Raw genomic sequence first — 21,062 nt, forward strand, 5'->3', positions numbered from 1 at the left:
GAGCCCAGGTGTTAACAAGGAAGCAGACCAAGAGCAGGGCCAGGAAACCACATGTATACTCACCTTCTCCTCCTCTTTCTAAATCGTGATGACCCCACCCTCCTGACTCCCATATTTAGCTTTAATGAAAACTAGTTATCAGTGCCAAATTTCCAATATTGAAGACTCATTTCTCTGAAAATTTGGAAAGAAGCTATTTGAAGAGCTAAACTCTTGACTTCTATGCCCCTTGCAAAGCTTTGAACGTCATCTACATAGTGATAAATTTAAAATGCACTTCTAGGGGTGCCTGGGTGGCTCAGTCTGTTGGGCATCTGACATCGGCTCAGGTCATGGTCTCACAGTTTGTGAGTTCGAGCCCCGCATCGGGCTCTGTGTTGACAGCTTGGAGACTGGAGCCTGCTTCGGATTCTGTGTCTCCCTCTCTCTCTGCCCTCCCCCACTTGCAGTCCGCCTCTCTCTCTCTCAAAAATAAATAAACATTAAAAAAATTTTTTTGAAAATAAAATAAAAATATATAATCTACTAATTTAGGTCATTTTTTTCCTACTCATAGTGGAACTTTAAACATCTGCAAAATATACCATCAGTGATTCCTGGCCAGCCTCCTTATATATTGAAAGATGATTGTTAAACTTTCCAGAAAAATATGAGCAAAGTTTGATTAGATAATTCAGAAAGTTTTCTTGAATTATACATATACATAATTAGGTTACTACAAAAGAAACAGCATATCAAGACCATTAAGAATCAAGAGACGGGCCTTGATTGAATATTAATTCTTAATTTGAGCTTCCTGGAAGCCAAGAAAAACAAACAAACAAACATGTAAGTTACATAATCTTCCTAGTGAGAAAAATACCAGTTCCCCAAGGTAAACAAAGTTTTCTTGGTAGTATATTCTAGACAAAACATAACACATGACTCTTATTTGGGGAACCGTGAACAACATGTATCTTAAAACCAACACAGAAACAGTTTTCATGCAGCCAAGACTGAAATTAAATTTTCAAGAGCCCAAGGCTGTGATATGGGGGGGTACAACTTTGTTAGCCAAGACTGGCTAAATCAAGCCTTTCTTCCTACTTCCACAGTACATGTGCCATCTAAACACATGATTTTAGGAGGGCTCTTTCCTTCCTTGAACCAGAGATGGACGGTCACAGCCTTGGGTGATGGGGACAGGAATGAAAGAGAATGAGAAAGGGAAGCAATGTTTACCAAGAAGACCTAGTGTTGTGCCCCCTCCTCTAAGCATTTCATCTCATTTAATCACATAACAAACCTACACGGAAGGTAGAGTTAACCCCGTTTTATAAAAGAGAGAACTGAGATTCAGAGAAGTTAAGTTAACCAAGATCACATAACTAGTCTGTGGTAGCGGCAGGATTTGGACCCAAGAGCTTCTGGGTAGCCCAAGCCCTCTCACAGGGCCCTTCTGTCTCTCTGGAAATGCCCGTGTTATATCTAGGACCGTGGGGGACTTTACAGGATACAGAAGAATGATGAGCATTGCACTATTGCCTTCAAGATACTTGCAATCCTCCAGCTGGAGTTGGAGACCAGACCATCATATAAGGCAGTGCACTCTATGCATAATAACATACTAAATAATCTGGAGTTAGTAATAGCTACAAGTGTGGGGGGGGCGGAGTGTAGGCTTTGAACAAGATACGAGATATATTTCAACATGTTTGATGAAAAGTCTTACCCATGTCCTGTATCTGATCAAGTCTCCACCTCAAAACATGGGTGGAGATTATAGTGTTTGTATTTAAAACGTGTTGTTGTGCTGTATGATAAAACATCCCCAGCAAAACACATTACCAAAATACCACTGGAAAGTGATCAAACTTAACAAAATGAACTACACAGGTTGTCTTTCAATATATCCATTCTTCCCAAAAAGCAGGAAAGTATGGTTGAACACTGTATGCACAAAATCATAAATGAGTAGACAATAACCAAGTATAAGCAGTGCAGTAACGTAGAACAAGTATCACATGATATTAATAGGACTGGCACTCAGCTCATCTGTATCACACTGATCTCATCCATGGAGCTAAATGTCAGACCTGCTGTGAAGGATACCTTGGTATTGTTTTAAAGTTCATGTCCCAACTCTCTGACTTTCTCTGGTTATCTCTGAACGGGTCCAGCTTTTCAGACCACCGAACCAAGAACAGCCTCAAAAGCAGGGTGAAGCCAATGCCATTTTCAGCTGGTGAGAGCAAGGAAAAAATAACAATAAAGCTCCCTCGCCAGGCTTCCCCGGGGCTCCGTCTCTGAAACTGCCTCTTAAAAAAGGAGGTTCTTAGGTGATAACTCAATAGTTATCCTTCAATTTACATATCCTTTAAATTGGAAATAACTAAAAATTATCCATCTTGACCGGGGCCACTGTGATGGTTTTGCCTTCTGTGCATTTTTGAGAGGCTGCTGGCCTGGGAGGAAAGTAGAGGATGGAATCAAGCTTGCCCTCCACCTGTCAAGCCACCCACAACGGCTCAGGGCTTCACTCACTCCTTCAGCTTGGGGAAAGAGGGGGCCATTTTTTCAAATTCACCCATCATGGCCCAGGTAGTATGCCCTAAGACTCTGCCCCTGGGGGCAGCTTCTCATACTTCACAGAGTCACTGGATAGGTCAGCAGCAGCTCTGGTGGAAATCAAAATTAGTGGCTTCCAAGGAACCTTCATTTTTCCAAGAAGGGAAAAAAGCTCCCTGTCCCTCTTCAATATTATCCCAGACTAACTGGAACATGGCAGCCATTTTTCCCCAGGTGCCATCAAGAATACATGCTCACCTGCTCTTTGGCACAGAAACCAAATATTCTCAACTCGGTATGCATCAGGCTTAATTCTTTCCACTGCCTCAATTATTTTCAGGTAGCTAAGTGGGGCATTTAGAGTGGCTCGTCAGGCGCTCGAGCCCCAGGGGGTCACTCAGTGCTGTGGCGAAGCAAGACACTAAATATGCCTCTGGAATATTTCAGTCACTTGAAGAAAGGTTAAGGTTCCAGGGAATGTCCTACAGCAGCTTTCAAATCTGCCCCACGCTGGGCCTCTCATCTGGCAGGTGCCCCCGAGTGATTAGCGGTGACTAATTATGGTTCCCAGCCATCGTCCCGAGAAAGGAGAAAACGGGAATACCTGACTGAGTACAATGATATCCACTGTCTTTTTCACAATTTAAAACCTTCTTTAAAGCAACAAACCTATTTGTAAATGTCACTTCCACCTATCAGGGATGAAAAGCACAAGAGAAACAGTGAGACTCAAAAGTATTCCTTGAATATTTGGTACCTAATTTGTTATCTGCTTTAGTTATTTTTTTGTAAGTTCACTTATTTTTGAGAGAGACAGAGACCGTGTGAGTAGGGGAGGGGGAGAGAGAGAGAGGGAGACAGAGAATCTCAAGCAGGCTCCGTGCTGCCAGGGCAGAGCCCAAAGCGGGGCTCGAACCCAGAAACCTCCAGATCATGAGCTGAAACCAAGAGTCGGATGCTTAACTGACTGAGCCACCCAGGCACCCCTATCCACTTTAGTACTTAAAACAAATGGTCAGTTATCATTTTCTCACCCTCAGGTCCCCACAGTTTACTTCATTTCTTGTTTTCTTCAACCTATATTCGGTGACACTACAATCATCTTCTCGTTTAGCCTTTGCTACATATCCTTAGCATAACTTTTTTTCACCAGCCTTAAATCATCTCCTCACAGGGAACCATTACAGGCTTCCGTAAGATCTTCCAAAGCTTTGCCTATCAGCTTTCATTTTCTTTTTTCTTTTCTTTTCACTTATTTTCTTTTATCTCTCCCTCTTCTTCTCTAGGGGTAGTTATGAAAACAAATGTGCTTAAGACATCTCTAAATTTTTTTACGCACTTGGCTTACTCAATATATCAGCCACTTCTTGGGGCGCCTGGGTGGCGCAGTCGGTTAAGCGTCCGACTTCAGCCAGGTCACGATCTCGCGGTCCGTGAGTTCGAGCCCCGCGTCGGGCTCTGGGCGGATGGCTCGGAGCCTGGAGCCTGCTTCCGATTCTGTGTCTCCCTCTCTCTCTGCCCCTCCCCCGTTCATGCTCTGTCTCTATCTGTCCCAAAAATAAATAAACGTTGAAAAAAAAATTTAATAAAAAAATATCAGCCACTTCTAAAAATGTTACACAAAATGTCAGTATAAGCGGACATACAAAACAGGTTTTATTCATATGAGTATCACAGCTTAACCACAAGAGTGATTTGGATTCAATGCATTTATGTTTAGCTTGAATCTTGTTATTGAATTACCTGAGTGCTCTGCCTTACATTCTGTTACCTGAATGTTCATGCTGGTGTATAGCCAACTTTATTTCTAGAATCTGCTTTCCACGGGAGAGTTGAGAGAAGCTGAGGTATGGTGGGTAATGAACCAGAATTAAAAGTCAAGAGGCCCTGTACTTATGGTACCAACCATGAGATTCAGTCTGTTTAGACAGACTAAGTTACACTCGGGACAACAAACCCCCAAATCCCAGTGGTTTAAAGCAACAAAGGCTTTTTTGTTTTCTTGTCATGTTGCAGGCTCCTCATGGGCCCTGCTCTGCGTCCTCACTCTCCTCACCCCCACAACCCGCTGCCTGGGCAGGCACTCCCAGCAATGCCAGTTGCCCCGGCAGCATGAAAAGAACATTTTTCAGGGTCAAGCTTTGGTAATGAAATGCTCGACCCTGGAAATGACAGGTCACTCCTGCTTCCACATTGAGCAGAAGTAGCCTGAGTTTCCAGGGGATACAATTCTGGTACATGCTCAGGAGGTAGAGAAACGGAAAGACACCGCCCTCATAGGGTTGTCATGACAATCAAAGGCTTTCATGTTTATAAAGCATTTGGAAGAGCTCCTGGCACCTTGCTATATGCTATGTAAGTATTCGCTGCTGTTATCATCACCATCACCATCATTAAACTGAATAAATGCATAATTTTTGGAGGCCGTTATCAAGTCAGGGTTCTCCTTATTGAATTGAATTTGGTGAAATGTTTCGTGGGTGTTGTTTCCTTGCTCTCCTTTAGCTACCAGTGCGTGCCCATGTCCCAGTGAGCAGACCCTCACCCGTCTTCAGTACAGACACAGGGCAGCCCCCGGGATACCCCTGCGGCCTCACCTACCTCAAGATGACTTTTTTGCAACCCGGCTGGATCCAGAAAGGCCAACCCAGGGGAGCATGCCCAAGGGAAATGAACCCCAGTAACTTTTAGGTGTTGCACGCTGTGAAGATCCCAGTTCTAAATGTGTTTCATGCAAAAATATTTATCCTTCAAGCTGTAGCCCGCAAACAGCAATCTGCATTTATTGGTTTCACATGCCAATTTCCTCCAGCTCCGGTTTTCCTTTGTGTTATATAAACAAATCTCAACCATCTGGACCACAACAAGCCACTCTGAAATATGTGCTCACTCCGTGCAAAAGCATCAAATCAAAATACAATCTCGCGGAATTCTGCCTAACAGAAAATCGGAGTGAACAATTTTCACAGAGCTGTTTTTAAGACGTTCTTTAGGTGTCAGAATAGGATACAGAGGAGAGCAGAAATGAACTTACCAGAATATTTATTACTTGGACAAACAGAAACTAGCATAACAAGATCATATCCTACGGTGGTCCCTACGTTTAATAGCCCAATTTAGTGGTTTCCAAATTACTTCAAAAAGGAAAAGGGCTCAGAAAAACGGTCTCAGACAGGTGGGAAAGCAGAGAAGAGACTGCTGAAAGACTCATACACGACAGTCAGGAAAGCAGAAGCTTTAACTCCTAGCCAGCTAAGGAAATTAAAATGTATGCATTATAAAAAAATTTTTTTTTCAACGTTTATTTATTTTTGGGACAGACAGAGACAGAGCATGAACGGGGGAGGGGCAGAGAGAGAGGGAGACACAGAATCGGAAACAGGCTCCAGGCTCTGAGCCATCAGCCCAGAGCCTGACGCGGGGCTCGAACTCACGGACCGCGAGATCGTGACCTGGCTGAAGTCGGACGCTTAACCGACTGCGCCACCCAGGCGCCCCAAAATGTATGCATTATAATAACTGCAAGAAACAATCTAAACTGTAGTCCGTCAAAATCAAGAAAACAATGAACTGGAAAGTAGACTGTGCCAAGAAAGAAAGGGCTCTGCCAAAACAAGTTCCATATATTGCCAACAACCCACCGGCATCTCTGAAATGAATACTAAGCTCCATTTCCAATGTCTTATCTCCCTGATAGAACTCCAGGCTACGGAAGGCATCTTCCAAGGCCAAGTATTTTAGAACATCACCATGGCTAGCCTTGTCCACAGGCAAATATAGAGTGCTAGAAATGCTTCGTGTTTCTTTTCCCTCTACCTAAAAATATCTCTTCACCAACTTTGCACAGTGCCCAAAATGTCCACCCTTTGGGAGAGAGAATGATCATCAGACTTTGTGACTTAGATTCATGAACTTTGCACGTTGTGGAAAGAATTTCCTGAGAGAGCGGCATACAAAATAAATGAGTTTTATTAAGATAGTGGGAAACAATGGAGGTACAGGGAAGACTATAAAGGTCTGGAAGTTAAAGAGAAGGAGGTGGCAATGAAGATGAGGGGCCCCAAGGTTCCCAAACACATTTTTTTCTAGTGTCCCGTGACCATGGCTCCTTGCTATTGTTACCTCATCGGTATCTGATCATCTTGCTTTGTCATCCTTAACCATGTGTATGCAGTTAAAACTGAATCTAGATCAGATAATTTGACATCCTATAGACTCTCTTCTTCAAATGGGGGCTATAAAATCGCACCAAGGTAGAAAACTTTCCATCTGATTTAATAAGCCTAATTACGTAGACTTCGGCCAATTACAAAATTCACCTCGCCGGCTATTAAAATATGGTCTAAATAATTTGATAATTTGGTTCCACTGAACTACATCTGGTTGATTTCAATTCAATATTTTATCAAAAGGTCATTTTAAGACCAAATACTTATGATCAAACTGCAATGTACCAACTTTGTACACAAATTAAATGAAAATATTTTGTAATCTGTGATTCATTCTCCGGTTAGAACATCAGCATAGATGTGGGAAAATTCCCATGAACTCTCCCCACACTTCTGTCTTTCTACATAACCAATCCTGGTTCATCAGATCAATCATGCTTAAGCGCACTCCAAAATAAGATAAGCTCCTCCCTAGGTCTGACTGTTCCAATCTACCAAGAAATATTTAATCAGGAAAGAATCAAAACCCTCATTTGGCCTCTAAGGAAAATCCATCCAATTGTTGATTAATTTAGACAAATAGATGATAGAATGAGAAAACACAGAATCTTGTTTCATAGTTAATGTCAGGTAGGTTTCCGGGTCGGGGCGGGGAGGGGGGGGGGGGAGAGAAATTACTGGCTCTGAGTAAATTACAGTCTGTGTTATAAACTCATTATAATCCAAGAGCAAAACTCCCAATTTCTTTCAAAGAGACTATGTGCCATTTTCTTACTTTAAATAGGGGATCGCATCTAAGGCCTTGGATTTCAAGCTATGTTTAGCGTATCATTTCAATGCTCAACGCCAAAATAATATCAATATAAAACTATCTTTAAATGGCTTGAAATAATTCCTAGTCGTCCAGGCTATCAGAATTGCTTACAAAACCAATAAAATCCAGAAAAAAAAAGATTTCCAGTAATTGTTTTCAGGCAAAGGAGACTGGAGTTCAGCAATTGGCAAAACAGCCCAAATTTGTAAAATGGCAATCAATAAATCCTACTCTTACGTCTCACACAGAGGCATAAACTTTAGTTTGGGAAAAAGAGTCCCTTCCCCCCAAAAATGTTGCCCATGTTTTACAACATAGTATAATAATTACAATTAGAAATCCACATCCACAGGGAAGGTTTGATCTATTCAGACACCCTACTTGAAAGGTCAGAGAAATCTAAAATGAACTTTGAAAAGATCTCCAAGCAGAATATTTAACTCTGATTTCCAAGAACACTTACATTGAATCAAGCTTGTGTCTTAAAATGGGAAGCTTCATTTTCTGGAAGATACTTGTACACAGACAACCTCATTCCCCAATCATTTCAAATCAACCACCTTCGCTTCAGATTCTCACCACCCACATAACATTTCCACCCTGTGTGGTATCACTGAGCAAAGCAAGACACAGAGGACCAGCCAGCTTACCTTCCCAATAACGGCTACAGGACTCAGGTCACAGCTATTTTGGGAACATTCATCCCACTGCAGGAGGGGCAGGCGTGAAAAAGAGCTTGTGCCGTTTTGAGAAAGGCAAATCATGGTTTTGGCAGAATAGGGAAATAGGAATAGGAAATAGGAATAGGGAATAGAATAGGAAAATAAAACTTTTTGTTGTAACAACATCTGCTTCCTAAAGGGGTATCTCCTGCAATCGCTACTCCTAACACCACTTGCTCTGTTAGACAGGCATATGGGTCTCCAAGGATGAGATCTGATTCAACATGTACAACCTTGTCACAGTTAGTTGGTCACAGAGTAGGCTTTTCTACTGCTGTGCATGCCCAGAAGAGAGCCAACTACACATTTTCCACAATTTCCAAACCGCAATCACAAATGAGTCACAAGACAGAGACAATGCCACATCTTCCCAGGATTCAGGAGCAGAAAAGGCTTCTTACCTTGCTTTCTTCTCCTTCGAACACTGACTGGTGAACATTGCATGCAAACAGTGAGTTGGGGAGGTCGTTGAAGTCAGTGATTGCTTGAAAGGCTTCCTCTGCGAAACACCGAGTTACAGCCCAGTCCCTGTCTATGCAGCAGAGCAAGAAAAGTTCTCCATCTTCCGGGGTATGCCCCTGCTGCCCGAGGCTCCTCATTCCAATGAAGTAAGATTCTCCCCTCATTCCTGAGGACACAAAGACGGACATGTGTTAGAACAAGCACCGATTCCTTAAAACTTGATCGTAAGGCCGAGCTGCCCAGTGTTTCCTAGACGTGGGACCCGGGAACATTACGTAAACTCTCTGAGCCTTTGCTTCCTTATGAGAATCAAATGGACTCAGGAGAGTGCTTTCATAAGTTAGACAATGAATTATATAAAACCACTGCTGCTACTACTAATGACTGTCCTTTATTGAGTTCTAGGAACTGTTCTAAATGATCGACATGCATCAACGAACCTATTCCATCTCCACAATAGTCTATGAGATTGGCATCAACGTTATCCTTGTTTTACAGACAGGGAAACTGAGGAACAAAGCAAGTGAGTAGCTTTTACTATGCCGATGATGAAATGGCAGGACTAGAATTCAAACCCAGGAAGTTTGGCACCAGGGCTCACTTTCCTATATCATAGAAATGAAGCAGATCAAGATTAGTTCAAGTCTGTATTTAAGGAAGTACAACCTACTTCATCACCACCCGAGTCTTGTTTATGGTAACTCTAACAGTTAATAGTTTATCCACAATGAGGACACACACACACACACACACACACACACACACCTACCTTCTGCCTGGGATGATTACTCTATTTGTGAACCTTGGATTTCGAAAATAAGTACTCTCTTGGTTAATAGATAGATCTATAGTAGATAGATCTAATAATAGATCTAATGGTATATAGATATAGATATAGATATAGATATAGATATAGATATATAGATATAGATATAGATATAGATATAGATATAGATATAGATATAGATATAGATATAGATATAGATTTCCTTTCCTCATAGTCCCCATCACAAAGCTTTCTCATATTCATTTTACCTAGCTGTGTTCAATCATTCTATTACTTCCTCACTCCAATGTTCAGATTTTTATCCCATTGCAAATGGTTGGAGAGTTTTATCATTTTCTGATACTGACACATTGTAGTAGATTTTGTCCGTCTCCCCATATGCCCCAAGGATAGGTAGTGTCTACATTTTTCTTTTGTATCTATTTTCATGCCTATCATGCTCAATGATTAGAAGCCCCAAAGGTGAAATAATTTGTCCGGGGGATGCATGTGAGACTGACTGACACCTACAGTGTGGCTGCTGGGCCATCTTCTGGAAGTGCCATTTTCCCAGTCCCATCACTAAAGGGCCTCAGAGTACAGGACAGATGGGTGGGCAACACAGAACATCACTCTGCCCTCATGAGGTTTGTTAGACACAAATTCTGGTCCCCAAACAAGTACGGATGGGTTTCTGCATATGTCTCTCTCGAACTCTGATTAGATCACTCAGGTGATGAGGTTACGTTTTTCTGTTTTTATTTTTCCTAGAAACAAAGGCCAAGTGGGATCCTGATAAGCATCATTCGATGGTAATATAAATAATGCGTTATATATAAAACCTAGGGCCTGGTTGGGACAAGAGCCAAAACTTTAAAATTGTGAGTTAGTAACTCTAAAAGCAGATCATTGTAATTGTGGTAAGTAAAAATCCTCGTCTATATAAAATAAAATAGAACAATTCCTGTATTTTAAAGTTAAAACTCCAATGAATACATTTTCTATATTTAAATTGACAAAGTACTTATTTTATTTTTTATTTTTATTTACTTTTTTAATGTTTATTTACTTTTGAGAGACAGAGACATAACCCAAGCAGGGGCGGGGCAGAGAAAGAAGGAGACACAGAATCCAAAGCAGGCTCCAGGCTCTGAGCTGTCAACACAGAGCCTTATGTGGGACTCGAACTCACGGACTATGAGATCATGACATGAGCCAAAGTCAGTGCTCAACCGACTGAACCACCCAGGTGCCCTACAAAGTACTTGTTTTAAACAAAAATGTTGTATATCTCTTATGCTTTGTTTTATTCTATAATTAATCCAAAATATATGAATATTTGTAATTACAAAAATTTCAACAAAATACCTATATGTATTTTTTCCTTCATATTCATTTATACTATTGCTTCAAATGTTACTATAATATGCATAATAACCATCATTTATTATTATTAGAGTACTAATTATTTTAATAGTAAGAATAATTAGTAAGAGCATTAAAACAGTATTATTTTCATCAATGGATTATAGGAAAACCTTTTAATAATGAAGTTATAGTCATCCAGTAGCATGAAGTATAGCTATTATGTGTCAATACTGATTTTATTTTTAATCCTGTCCCTCTTATTTAAAATTTTTAAATTAATCAAAATTAATCCCCAAATGTCCCTAAATATTTTCCGAGAATGTTTCAATTACTCTTTTTCCGAAAGAAATAAAAATCCATTGCTGAACAAATTAATTAAATAGACCAAATATTAAGCCTTACTCAGGGCTCATTTTAATCTACTCAAATAGCCTTAACTTCTGTTCTAAGCTGTAACAATACGATTATCTTCAAGAGACTTTATTTTAAGCTCATTACTTTCAGTAAAGATTTAAAAGGTGAATGCATTTTTGGCAAACAACGTATTCTACTTATATGGAGAAATATTTTAGAAGTCAGAGCTCTGAACAAACGCACCCTGATTTCTCGTGCCAGTTCCATTACTGACTCAACTCATAATTTGGAGAAGTCAATCGATCATTCGAAGACAAAGTTTATCTTTATAAAATGAGAATAAGCACATCTCTCTGTTTCCCTCCCTCTGCAGAGGAGGAAGGGGAGGAGGAAATGAAAGGGGAGTGGAGGAAGTGCTCAAAATCAGTACTAACCACTACATAAAAGGATAAGTAATATAAAACACTCTAGAAACACATCATTATGATAATCTCAGAGCAGGACTATTCGGCATCACCACTAACCTTTAGTAAACCCAAATAAACACGAAGAAAGGGAAGCTCTGAAGACCCAAAGAACTCCCCAATACAGAAATGTAAAGGCCCTACAGCCTTTCTCTTTTTAAATTAATCTCAAGACTCTGAACTGCTTGTAAAACAAGTTTGAGGCAACAGTTACCTGCACAGCATAAGAAGATTTACATGTGTCATCCTTATTTCTAAACCTGTGGTTGGTCATCCAAATGATGAGCTGCCTCTTGAGCTGAAGGCACCTCTTCTGGGAGGGTTTGCCAACCACCCGCCCACGCCCCCCACGCCCCCCACGCCCCATGCATATGGCATCCTTCCTCTGCACATCCTAAGCACACAGCACACAGCCTTCTCTCCCGATTATCGTGCAACATGCCTACTGCTTTACCAGTCTGTATCTCAAACCAGAGCAGGTGTTTTTGACAGGAGAGACTGGCTTCACCAGTGAGTCTTTAGACTGGGTCATAGAGAAAGCCCTCAAAATGATGTTCGACTGAATTAATGAATTCTGTAAGGAGGAGTCATGTTCAAAAAATAACAGACAAGCAATGAGTTAAAGTGGCCAACTTAAAATACATACACTAATAATATAGCATTTGCTTCAAATCCATCCACTAATAAGGAGGACAACCTGCTCACTCCAGTGTTAAGGTTTGACTTATAAAATGCAATTGTATAAATGAGAGATGGCAAGAACCACTCAAATGATTCCTCTAGCCGAAATGGAAAATCTGCAGGGTCTAATTAAAATCACACTTACATTTTTTAATTACACAAGTTCACTCAAGAAAAAACTGAAAAATTCAGAAAGTATTTTAAAAAGAAAATAAAAGCAAACCATAATCCTACTATCCAGAGAAAATTGTACTAACATTTTGGTCTAGTTAGCTGCAGTGGTTTTTTTTTTTTTCACATGTCTAATTTCTAAACAAAATTGGGATCCTGCTGTTTCATATCCCGCTTCTTTCTTGAAACATTGATGTAATCAAGAGCAGTTCCCTGTACCATTATATATTCTTTGAAAACACTAATTTTAATAGACACGTAGTGTCCCAGTGTACAGATCTGTCATGATTTATTTAACCATTCTTCTGTTGTTTGACATTTAGGAAGCATAAATTTCCATCATCATGTGCATCTGGTAAAGGAAAACCACTATCCACTATTAAAATATAAAGGGTCCCCTGGAAGAACGTCAACACTTCCTTTACGTGCAGAGAAAGGACATCTTTATGAAACGCTAGGAGGGGCCCCAGGAGGACACTTGGGTTCCATTCCTTCCGTACATCACATCCCTTCTGGGCTGTGGTTTTTTACCTCAGCAAACTGGAGAAACAATGTGACTTTGTCTACCCTGTGGTCTCCCATGAACATCAAATGAGATAAAGCATATGAATGTCTTTTGAAGCTTCCAAAATAATATGTGAAGGAAAGCGATTCATTACTCTTGTAGGCTCATCGAGAGCAAGGCAACAGCAAAGGAATCTGGCACTAAGGAGGAGGTTGCCATCTACTACTACTAAGTATGTGGACACATGAATGTCCAGGAGTGTTAAGCCCATAGTATTTAAAAAAAATTTTTTATGAATATAATTTATTGTCAAATTAGCTTACCTACAACACACAGTGCTCATCCCACAAGTTCCTCCTCAATGCCCATCATCCATTTTCCCTTCTCCTCCACCCCCCCACCACCCATCCACCCTCAGTTTTTTCTCTGTATTTAAGAGCCTCTTATGGTTTGCCTCCCTCCCTCTCTGTTTGTAACTTATTTCCCCCTCCCCTTCCCCATGGTCTTCTGTCAAGTTTCTCAAGATCCACGTATGAGTGAAAATGTATGATATCTATCCTTCTCTGACTGACTTATTTCATTCAGCATAACACCTTCCAGTTCCATCCATGTTGCTGCAAATGGCAGGATTTGATTCTTTCTCATTGCCAAGTAGTATTCCGTTGCATATATAAACCACAATTTCTTTATCCATTCATCAGTTGATGGACATTTAGGCTCTTTCCATAATTTGGCTATTGTGGAAAGTGCTGCTCTAAACATTGGGGTACAAGTGCCCCTATGCATCAGCACTCCTGTATGCACTGGATATATTCCTAGCAGTGCTATTGCTGGGTCATAGGGTAGCTCTATTTTAGTTTTTTGAGGAACCTCCACACCGTTTTCCAGAGCGGCTGCACCAGTTTGCATTCCACCAACAGTGCAAGAGGGTTCCCGTTTCTCCACATCCTCGCCAGCATCTGTAGTTTCCTGAGTTGTTCATTTTAGCCACTCTGACCGGTGTGAGGTGGTATCTCAGTGTGGCTTTGATGTGTATTTCCCTGATGAGGAGTGACATTGAGCATATTTTCACATGTCTGTTAAGTCCATAGTATTAAACTGAGAGATGAAGAGAGGTGGTGCTCCATTATTTGCTACAAGTGTGGTTGGAGACTCCAGGAGGAGGGAAAGAGGATTGTAAAGCAAAAGAGACCAGTTAAGATAAAAACAAAACAAAATAAAAACCCAAAAAATCCTGTCCCTGCCAAACACCACTAACAATGCACTAATAGTTATATATAGTCTTACCAAGTTGGTAGCAATGAGAACATAAATGCTTGAATTTGACTCGTTTTTTTTTTTTTTAATTTTTTTTTCAACGTTTATTTATTTTGGGGACAGAGAGAGACATAGCACGGGGGAGGGGCAGAGAGAGAGGGAGACACAGAATCGGAAACAGGCTCCAGGCTCTGAGCTATCAGCCCAGAGCCCGACGCGGGGCTCGAACTCACGGACCGCGAGATCGTGACCTGGCTGAAGTCGGACGCTTAACCGACTGCGCCACCCAGGCGCCCCGAATTTGACTCGTTTTAATGAAGGAGGAAGCCCAAAGACAGGACGATTTTCAACTCTTTCATTACTTTGCTATAACGTGGAAATGATTTCATCCAAGATCCTCCGAAAACCCTACAGCACTTATTAATTAAACATTAAAAGACCTGAAATAAAGAGGGTATAGTTTCTCCTATGAACACTGAAACTTAAAGATGCCCTTTCAGTATCAAAGAATTAGCAACTGAATAAATGTTTGCTGCACAAATAAGTGAACAAATTCTCTCTCCCCCAATAAACAAGAATAATGTACACATTGCTAGGCTTCTGTACAAGGAATTAATCTTTCCCAAACTCCCTACTTTTCATTCCTAGCAAACATGTATTGGGCACAATTAAACTCGGGAGAAGGGACCTCAAGGAGTCATCTGATTCTGTTGGATATCATTATTGTCACAGTGTTATCAATACGCAGGAGATTCAGATCCCTAAATTCAGAATTCTAAAAAAAAAAAAAAAATCTACCTTTCTGGGAATGGGATATATCTCATGTAAATGGGGAGCCATGCATTTGTTCATAGGATTTCTGGTCTAGAAAGTCTTATAGAAGTCTGGATATAGAAGGAGGGGATAATTCTAAATAATCCATGAGAACAGCAGAGAGGTAAAAAAAAAAAAAAAAAAGATTGTAAACCACCATAGAAACGCTCATTTTCATACTAGCTTCACTATCAAGTAAATTCATCCCATCAATAGTTTGAGGTATGTCCTATAAGAAAGGCTAATAGCACTTTGGAAGGGTTAGGGTGGTGATATTCTCATCTTGAGTCCCCTCAACATGGAGAGAACATCACGGCCAATTCTGAGTACCACTCACTACAGAAAAACTAGATGTCTTTCTAAGGAGATGATTCAGTCTCATCAAGGGGCCAAAAATCACGTCATCTAAAAAACAGGGGCATGGGAAAACATAGCCTATGAAAGCACAGGAAAGGAGTCTTGAGTGGAATCATAGTTGCCTTCAACTTTCAAAAGAGGAAATAGAATTTTTGTGTGTGATACTAAGAAGTCAAACCAGGGAAAAAGAATTCAGTTTAATAAAAGGTACCATGGATCTGTCAACAATTCACATTAAAACAGAAATGTCCTGCCTCATGTCTTAGTAGGAAACTTGTATCAGTGACAGCCAGTGAGTAAGCTCCATAGAACAGGTGACAAATATCAGGCAGGATGTCACAGAAGGAATCCAAGGACCAGTGGACTGGCTGGCTGGCATTTCCATTAAGGTCTCTTCTTACCTTGAGATTTTTATCTTTCCATGATTGGCAGAAAATCTGAGGGGTGCCAGTGTGGCTCAGTTGGTTGAGCATCCAACTCTTGATTTCAGCTCAGGTCATGATCTCATTGTTCGTGGGATCAAGCCCTGTGTTGGGGTCTGCATTGACAGGAAGGAGCATGCTTGGGATTCTCTCTGCCCCTTTCTCTCTGCCCTTCCTCCACGCTCTTCTCTCTCTCTCTCTTTCTCTCTCAAAATAAATAAGTAAACTTTAAAAAAGAAGAGGGGAGCCTGGGTGACTCAGTTGGTTAAGTACCCAACTCTTGACTTCAGCTCAGGTCATGATGATTTCATGGTTCATGGGATTGAGCCTCTTGTTGAGCTCCATATGCTACTTGGGATTCTCTCTCCCTCTCTCTCCGTCTCTCCCTACGCATGCACTCTCTTTCTCACTCTTTCTCTCTCAAAATTAATTAATAAACTTTATAAAACTTTATAAAAAGAAAAAGAAAAAGAAAATCTGCAAAAGAGGTAACTGTTTATCTTTGGGTTTAAAGATACTCAAGAAAGGGAAATTTATAACCTTTCCCAAAAGCTTTCTCCAGTGTTGAAACCTTTAATGTGATACTCATATCCACCTAAAATTTTCACTTTCCAGGTTACTCAAACTAGAAAGTGAGATTTTTTAAAATAGTAAATAATGATTCATTAAGGAAGAAAAATAAGCCAACACTTAAATAAAGCAACTTAAGTTTGGGTTTATTTCTCCTTAGACAAAAAAATGTTAAAGATTTAACTTGTCTGCTTTTTAAATGAAGAACAGGAATCTAAAACTTTTTGCAATAAGAGCAATAAACAGGAAAAAAAAAAAAAAAAAAAGCCTGATCCCATCTTATGGCCAGCTGAGGAGGATAAATAAGTAAACAGGATAAATGGAAATGATTAAGGAATAATTCACTTTGACTTAAAGTTCAATTTTGATTGATAAACAATCAAATGGATTATGGGAGGTTTGTTAGTTTGGAGGAACTTGAAAATGACAATGCCAACTTGACTGCTAATGAGAATAACTAAGAATGCAATGTTGAATTAATAAGTAATACAGAAGAAATGTCTATAGTTATTATTTTAAGTTGAACATAAGGTTAAATGAATCCAGTTCAAATTTTTAAAGACTAGAAAACTTTAATTTTTACAGCATTTAAAATCCCTTTGGCTCTACACTTGATTCTTTAATGATAGCTGAGACAAAATAAGCTTATTAGAAGAAAACTTTTATGTGAATAACAAGAATTATTTTAAATTAAATAATACCCTCAGCTATCACTTTTGGTCTGGCCTAAGGGATAAGGTCTTTTTGATGTCCTTTTGGTATTTTAATATCTAGATCCTCTTAGGGATAAACCAGGCCTTTTGCTCATTCTTGTCCATCTTAAAGAGAGATTGAAGTATATTAGTAACAACAAACCATTTCAGCCATCCTGACATACAAAGGAGAAACATGATATTCTTAGGCTGTGCTCCACTGAAACCCATTAGAGCTCTTTCTGAAATATAATGGAACCTATTTAATTCAGCTGCAGAATTTTCACACCTGCTGAGTTGTGTGAACCTCATGCTATTCTTGACACCAATTGGGGTCAGTCTTGAAAGAATCAGGAACATGCAGTTTTTCCACTCATGGTTTTCAAAGGAAGTTAGCCACATTCCTTGGTCATGGCTCCCTTCAGGATTCCTTCTGGAGCCACTGTTCTACCTGAAGCTCCCACAAGAACGTAATTCAATTAATTCGGTTCCCTATGGAAGCACCTTCTTATGAATTTTGATGAACTGGCGGGGGGCAGGGGGTGGCGGTGGAGTTGTTTCCATCATCTCCTTTTGTACTGGATTCCATAGGAGTGATGGGACTAACTAACTTGACCAGAATAATGTGCATGCTTCTGCAGGCTTTTAACACCCATGATCTCCCAGGAAGATTTATGAATCCTGAATATTCTTCCAGTGGAGAAAATAAAGGGGGAAAGAAGAACCTCAAATTTGCTCAGGGTCAGATAGGGCATTTGTATTCCACTCCCACAACCCTAACTGACATCATCAAGAAAATGCGTTTCAAATGTCTTGTTTGCAAGAGAAGAGTCAAGTAGAGAAAACACCATCTTTTATAAAAGGTTAGAGGGTTGAGGAGGTTGTTCTTAAAGACAGGAAAATTGGGGCACCTAGGTGGCTCCGTCGGTTAAGCAGCCAACTCTTGGTTTCGGCTCAGGTCATGATCTCACAGAATTATGAGACTGAGCCCTGTGTCGGGCTCTGTGCTGACAATGCAGAGCTTGCTTGGGATGGTTTGTCTCCCTCTCTCTCAGCCCCTCCCCCACTTCTGCTCGTGCTCTCTCTCTCAAAATATGTAAACATTTTTTAAAAAGACAGGAAAATCTATTTCTATAAAGAATGACCTACAATAAACCATACATTTATTAAACAAAACAAGCAATATTAGAACACATCACTCAAAAGACAAGAGCTTTGGTCATTGTATTAGTCAAGGTCCCAGTAGGAAACAGATGGCATGCTCAAATTGGATAATTTGAAGAGTTTAATAAAGCAGCTGTTTACAGATGTGTGGGCAGGGTATATGGAAACCACAACACACAGTACAAAATCTGGGCTCACACTATCCCTAGACCTGAAGTGGTAAGAAGAGGGGAGGGGTTTTCATAATGGGGACACCCAAGGAATTCAAAGAGTAGACCTTTGGTTGAGAGGTACAGCCAATCCACAGTGGCACCACAAAGAGTGAACCGGAGGGATAAATGTCTCCATCTTGCTCTCTGCCTGTGAGCCACTGGCACCTTCCATTGGCCAAACCCAGGTGCAGACCAGAGGGTAAGGGAGCTGTGATACTGAGTATACGGCTCAGCCACTGGGGGCAGAGCACACAGTGGAAAAGGGTGGGGAGAGAGGTTTGTGGGATCAAGTGAAGAAATCAAATATAGTCTTTATAATTTGGTGGTAGTCTAAATGTTTCATAGGTTAACTTCAAAAGAACTTGGTTTAAGAATTTTGTTTTAATTTTGAAAAGTTTTTACGTTTATTTATTTATTAGAGAAGGAGAGAGAGAAAGACAGAGAGAGAACAGGAGAGACAGAGAATCCTAAGCAGGCTCTGCACTGTCAACATGGAGCCCAATGTAGGGCTCGAACTCACAAACCATGAGATCATGACCTGAGCCCAAGTCGGATGTTTAACTGACTGAGCCACCCAGATGCCCCTGATCTGGAAAGTCTTAAACTGGATACAAAAGGAAGGGGCAATCACAAAGAAGCCCCCGAGAATGACAGAAGGCAATGTCTGCACCACTGTGGACTATGTATTTTGGAGCCTGGTGTGGAGGCAGAAGCCCTTCTTTTCATTTTGCTGTCAGAGGAAACTCAAAGAAAGCCCCAAGCCTCTGGATGAGCCTAGCAATTATATGCAAAAGAACTTTTCACAGGAGGATAACACTTCAAAAGTGAGCAGCAAAGCAGGTGAAGGTTGCTATGGTAGCTAAAGTCAGATTTATCCTGTCATCTTTCACCTTCTGCTTTCTGAGCATGGAGGAGAAGCAGAGTGAAAAGGATCTAGAGCAGAGAGTGAGAGATGGGGCACCTCCCCTCTGAGAAAATCCAGCCAAGAAGGGTTGGAGTTATTCAGACCTTCTAGTAAGAAAGAAAAGCCAGACAGGAAGGCTGCTGGGGGGGGGGGGGTAGGGGGGAGAGGGTAGGGAGCTTTTCTGTTGCTAATAACTTTCTTGTCCCACCCTCCTTCCCATAAAAACCTTCCATTTTGTGCAACTCTTTGGAGCTCCCCTCTACTAGCCAGATGGGGTGCTGCTCAATTCACGGATCGCTTAATAAAGCCCATGAGATCTTCAAGTTTACTTAGTTGAATTTTTCTTCTTTAACAGTAGGGAACAGGAGGGTATATGTTAGAATGCTGTTTGGGAGATTTAATAGCAAACACAAATAACGCATTTCGACCAGTGACTAGGACACATTGTGTGTGTTCACGATTACACAATTTTTAGTACTGGCCATCTTAGTCCTCAACAGAGCAATTCCGGAACTATCTTTCACATGACACTTCTTCTCTTTCCTGGAGTCATCAGTCTTTTTGTTTTTATATATTTTATTTTTTTAACGTTTATTCATTTTTTGAGAGACACAGAGAGAGACAGAGGAGAGTGAGGGAGGGGCAGGGAGAGAGGGAGACACAGAATCCAAAGCAAGCTGCAGGCTCTGAACTGACAGCACAGAGCCTGATGCGGGGCTCGAACTCACAAACTGTGAGATCATGACCTGAGCCCAAGTCAGCCGCTTAGCCCACTGAGCCACCCAGGCGCCCCTGGAGTCATCAGTCTTTTTATGCAGAAAAGCACAGGTTGTAGAGGAAAGCAAAGTGTGGCCTTTGGGGTTGGTCTGCTACTTTCTAACTGTGTGACTTAGGGCATGTTACTGAACATCTCTGAGCAACGTATGCAGTACGGGGACCATGGGTACCAACCTCATAGGAATATTGTATGGATTAAATTCAACCTTCCCCCACACCAAATACCCACATTTTTGGTGGGTATTCTATTTTTCAGGTCTTTAAGAGGAGTTGGGCTTCTATGCTGAGAAATGTAAGAACTCAGAAGTCAGACCCAGATTCAAATCCCGGCTCTCTACCCACTGCTGACTGTCCATGGAGAGAAGACAGACTGGAGGTGGTAGCTGGGCCCTGGGGTCTTGGTCTGAATCCTCCTTCCACAGCCATTTGACTTGGTGATTTTAGATGAATTAGTTTCCTTCACTAAGCCTCAGTTTCCAGAGCTATAAATCAGGACTATTGAGAGGTTTTTTTTTTTTTTTTTTTCATTTTCTTTTCTTGTTTTTTTTTTTTTTCTCATTATGAAAAGTGTACTCTATAATCTCCATCCCCTATTTCCCTCATCCTCCCACTCACCTCCTCCTCGGGTAATCATCAGTTTGTGTGCTAGAGTCAAGAATATGTTTCTTGGTTTGTCTCTCTTTTGTGGGGGATGGGGGGAGGACTATTGAGATGTTCAAGTGAGATCATCCTGGTTTAGAATTTAGGCCAAAGGCAGCAGCTATAAGCCCTCAGGAAATGCTAGCATTTGCTACGACCACTGGTTTGCACTTGTGTTTTCCTCTTCTTCTTCTTCTTCTTCTTCTTCTTCTTCTTCTTCTTCTTCTTCTTC

The 21,062-nt window shown here is 40.8% G+C and overlaps 1 protein-coding gene across 2 annotated transcripts in view; it reads right to left on the bottom strand.

The window, feature by feature from the left end:
- RCAN2 (regulator of calcineurin 2) overlaps window positions 1–21,062 on the bottom strand; it is a 275,947-nt gene that overhangs the window by 225,162 nt on the left and 29,723 nt on the right. For both annotated transcript variants that reach the window (XM_040473685.1, XM_040473683.1), the window contains exon 2: window positions 8,654–8,880. In XM_040473685.1, the coding sequence (XP_040329619.1) occupies window positions 8,654–8,878 (225 nt within the window). In that variant the 5' untranslated portion in view covers window positions 8,879–8,880. The remainder of the gene's footprint in view (window positions 1–8,653; window positions 8,881–21,062) is intronic.

This window comes from Herpailurus yagouaroundi, unplaced genomic scaffold, assembly GCF_014898765.1.
Source record: "Herpailurus yagouaroundi ecotype Mexico unplaced genomic scaffold, PumYag 139, whole genome shotgun sequence".
Classification (NCBI taxonomy): Eukaryota; Metazoa; Chordata; class Mammalia; order Carnivora; family Felidae; genus Herpailurus; species Herpailurus yagouaroundi.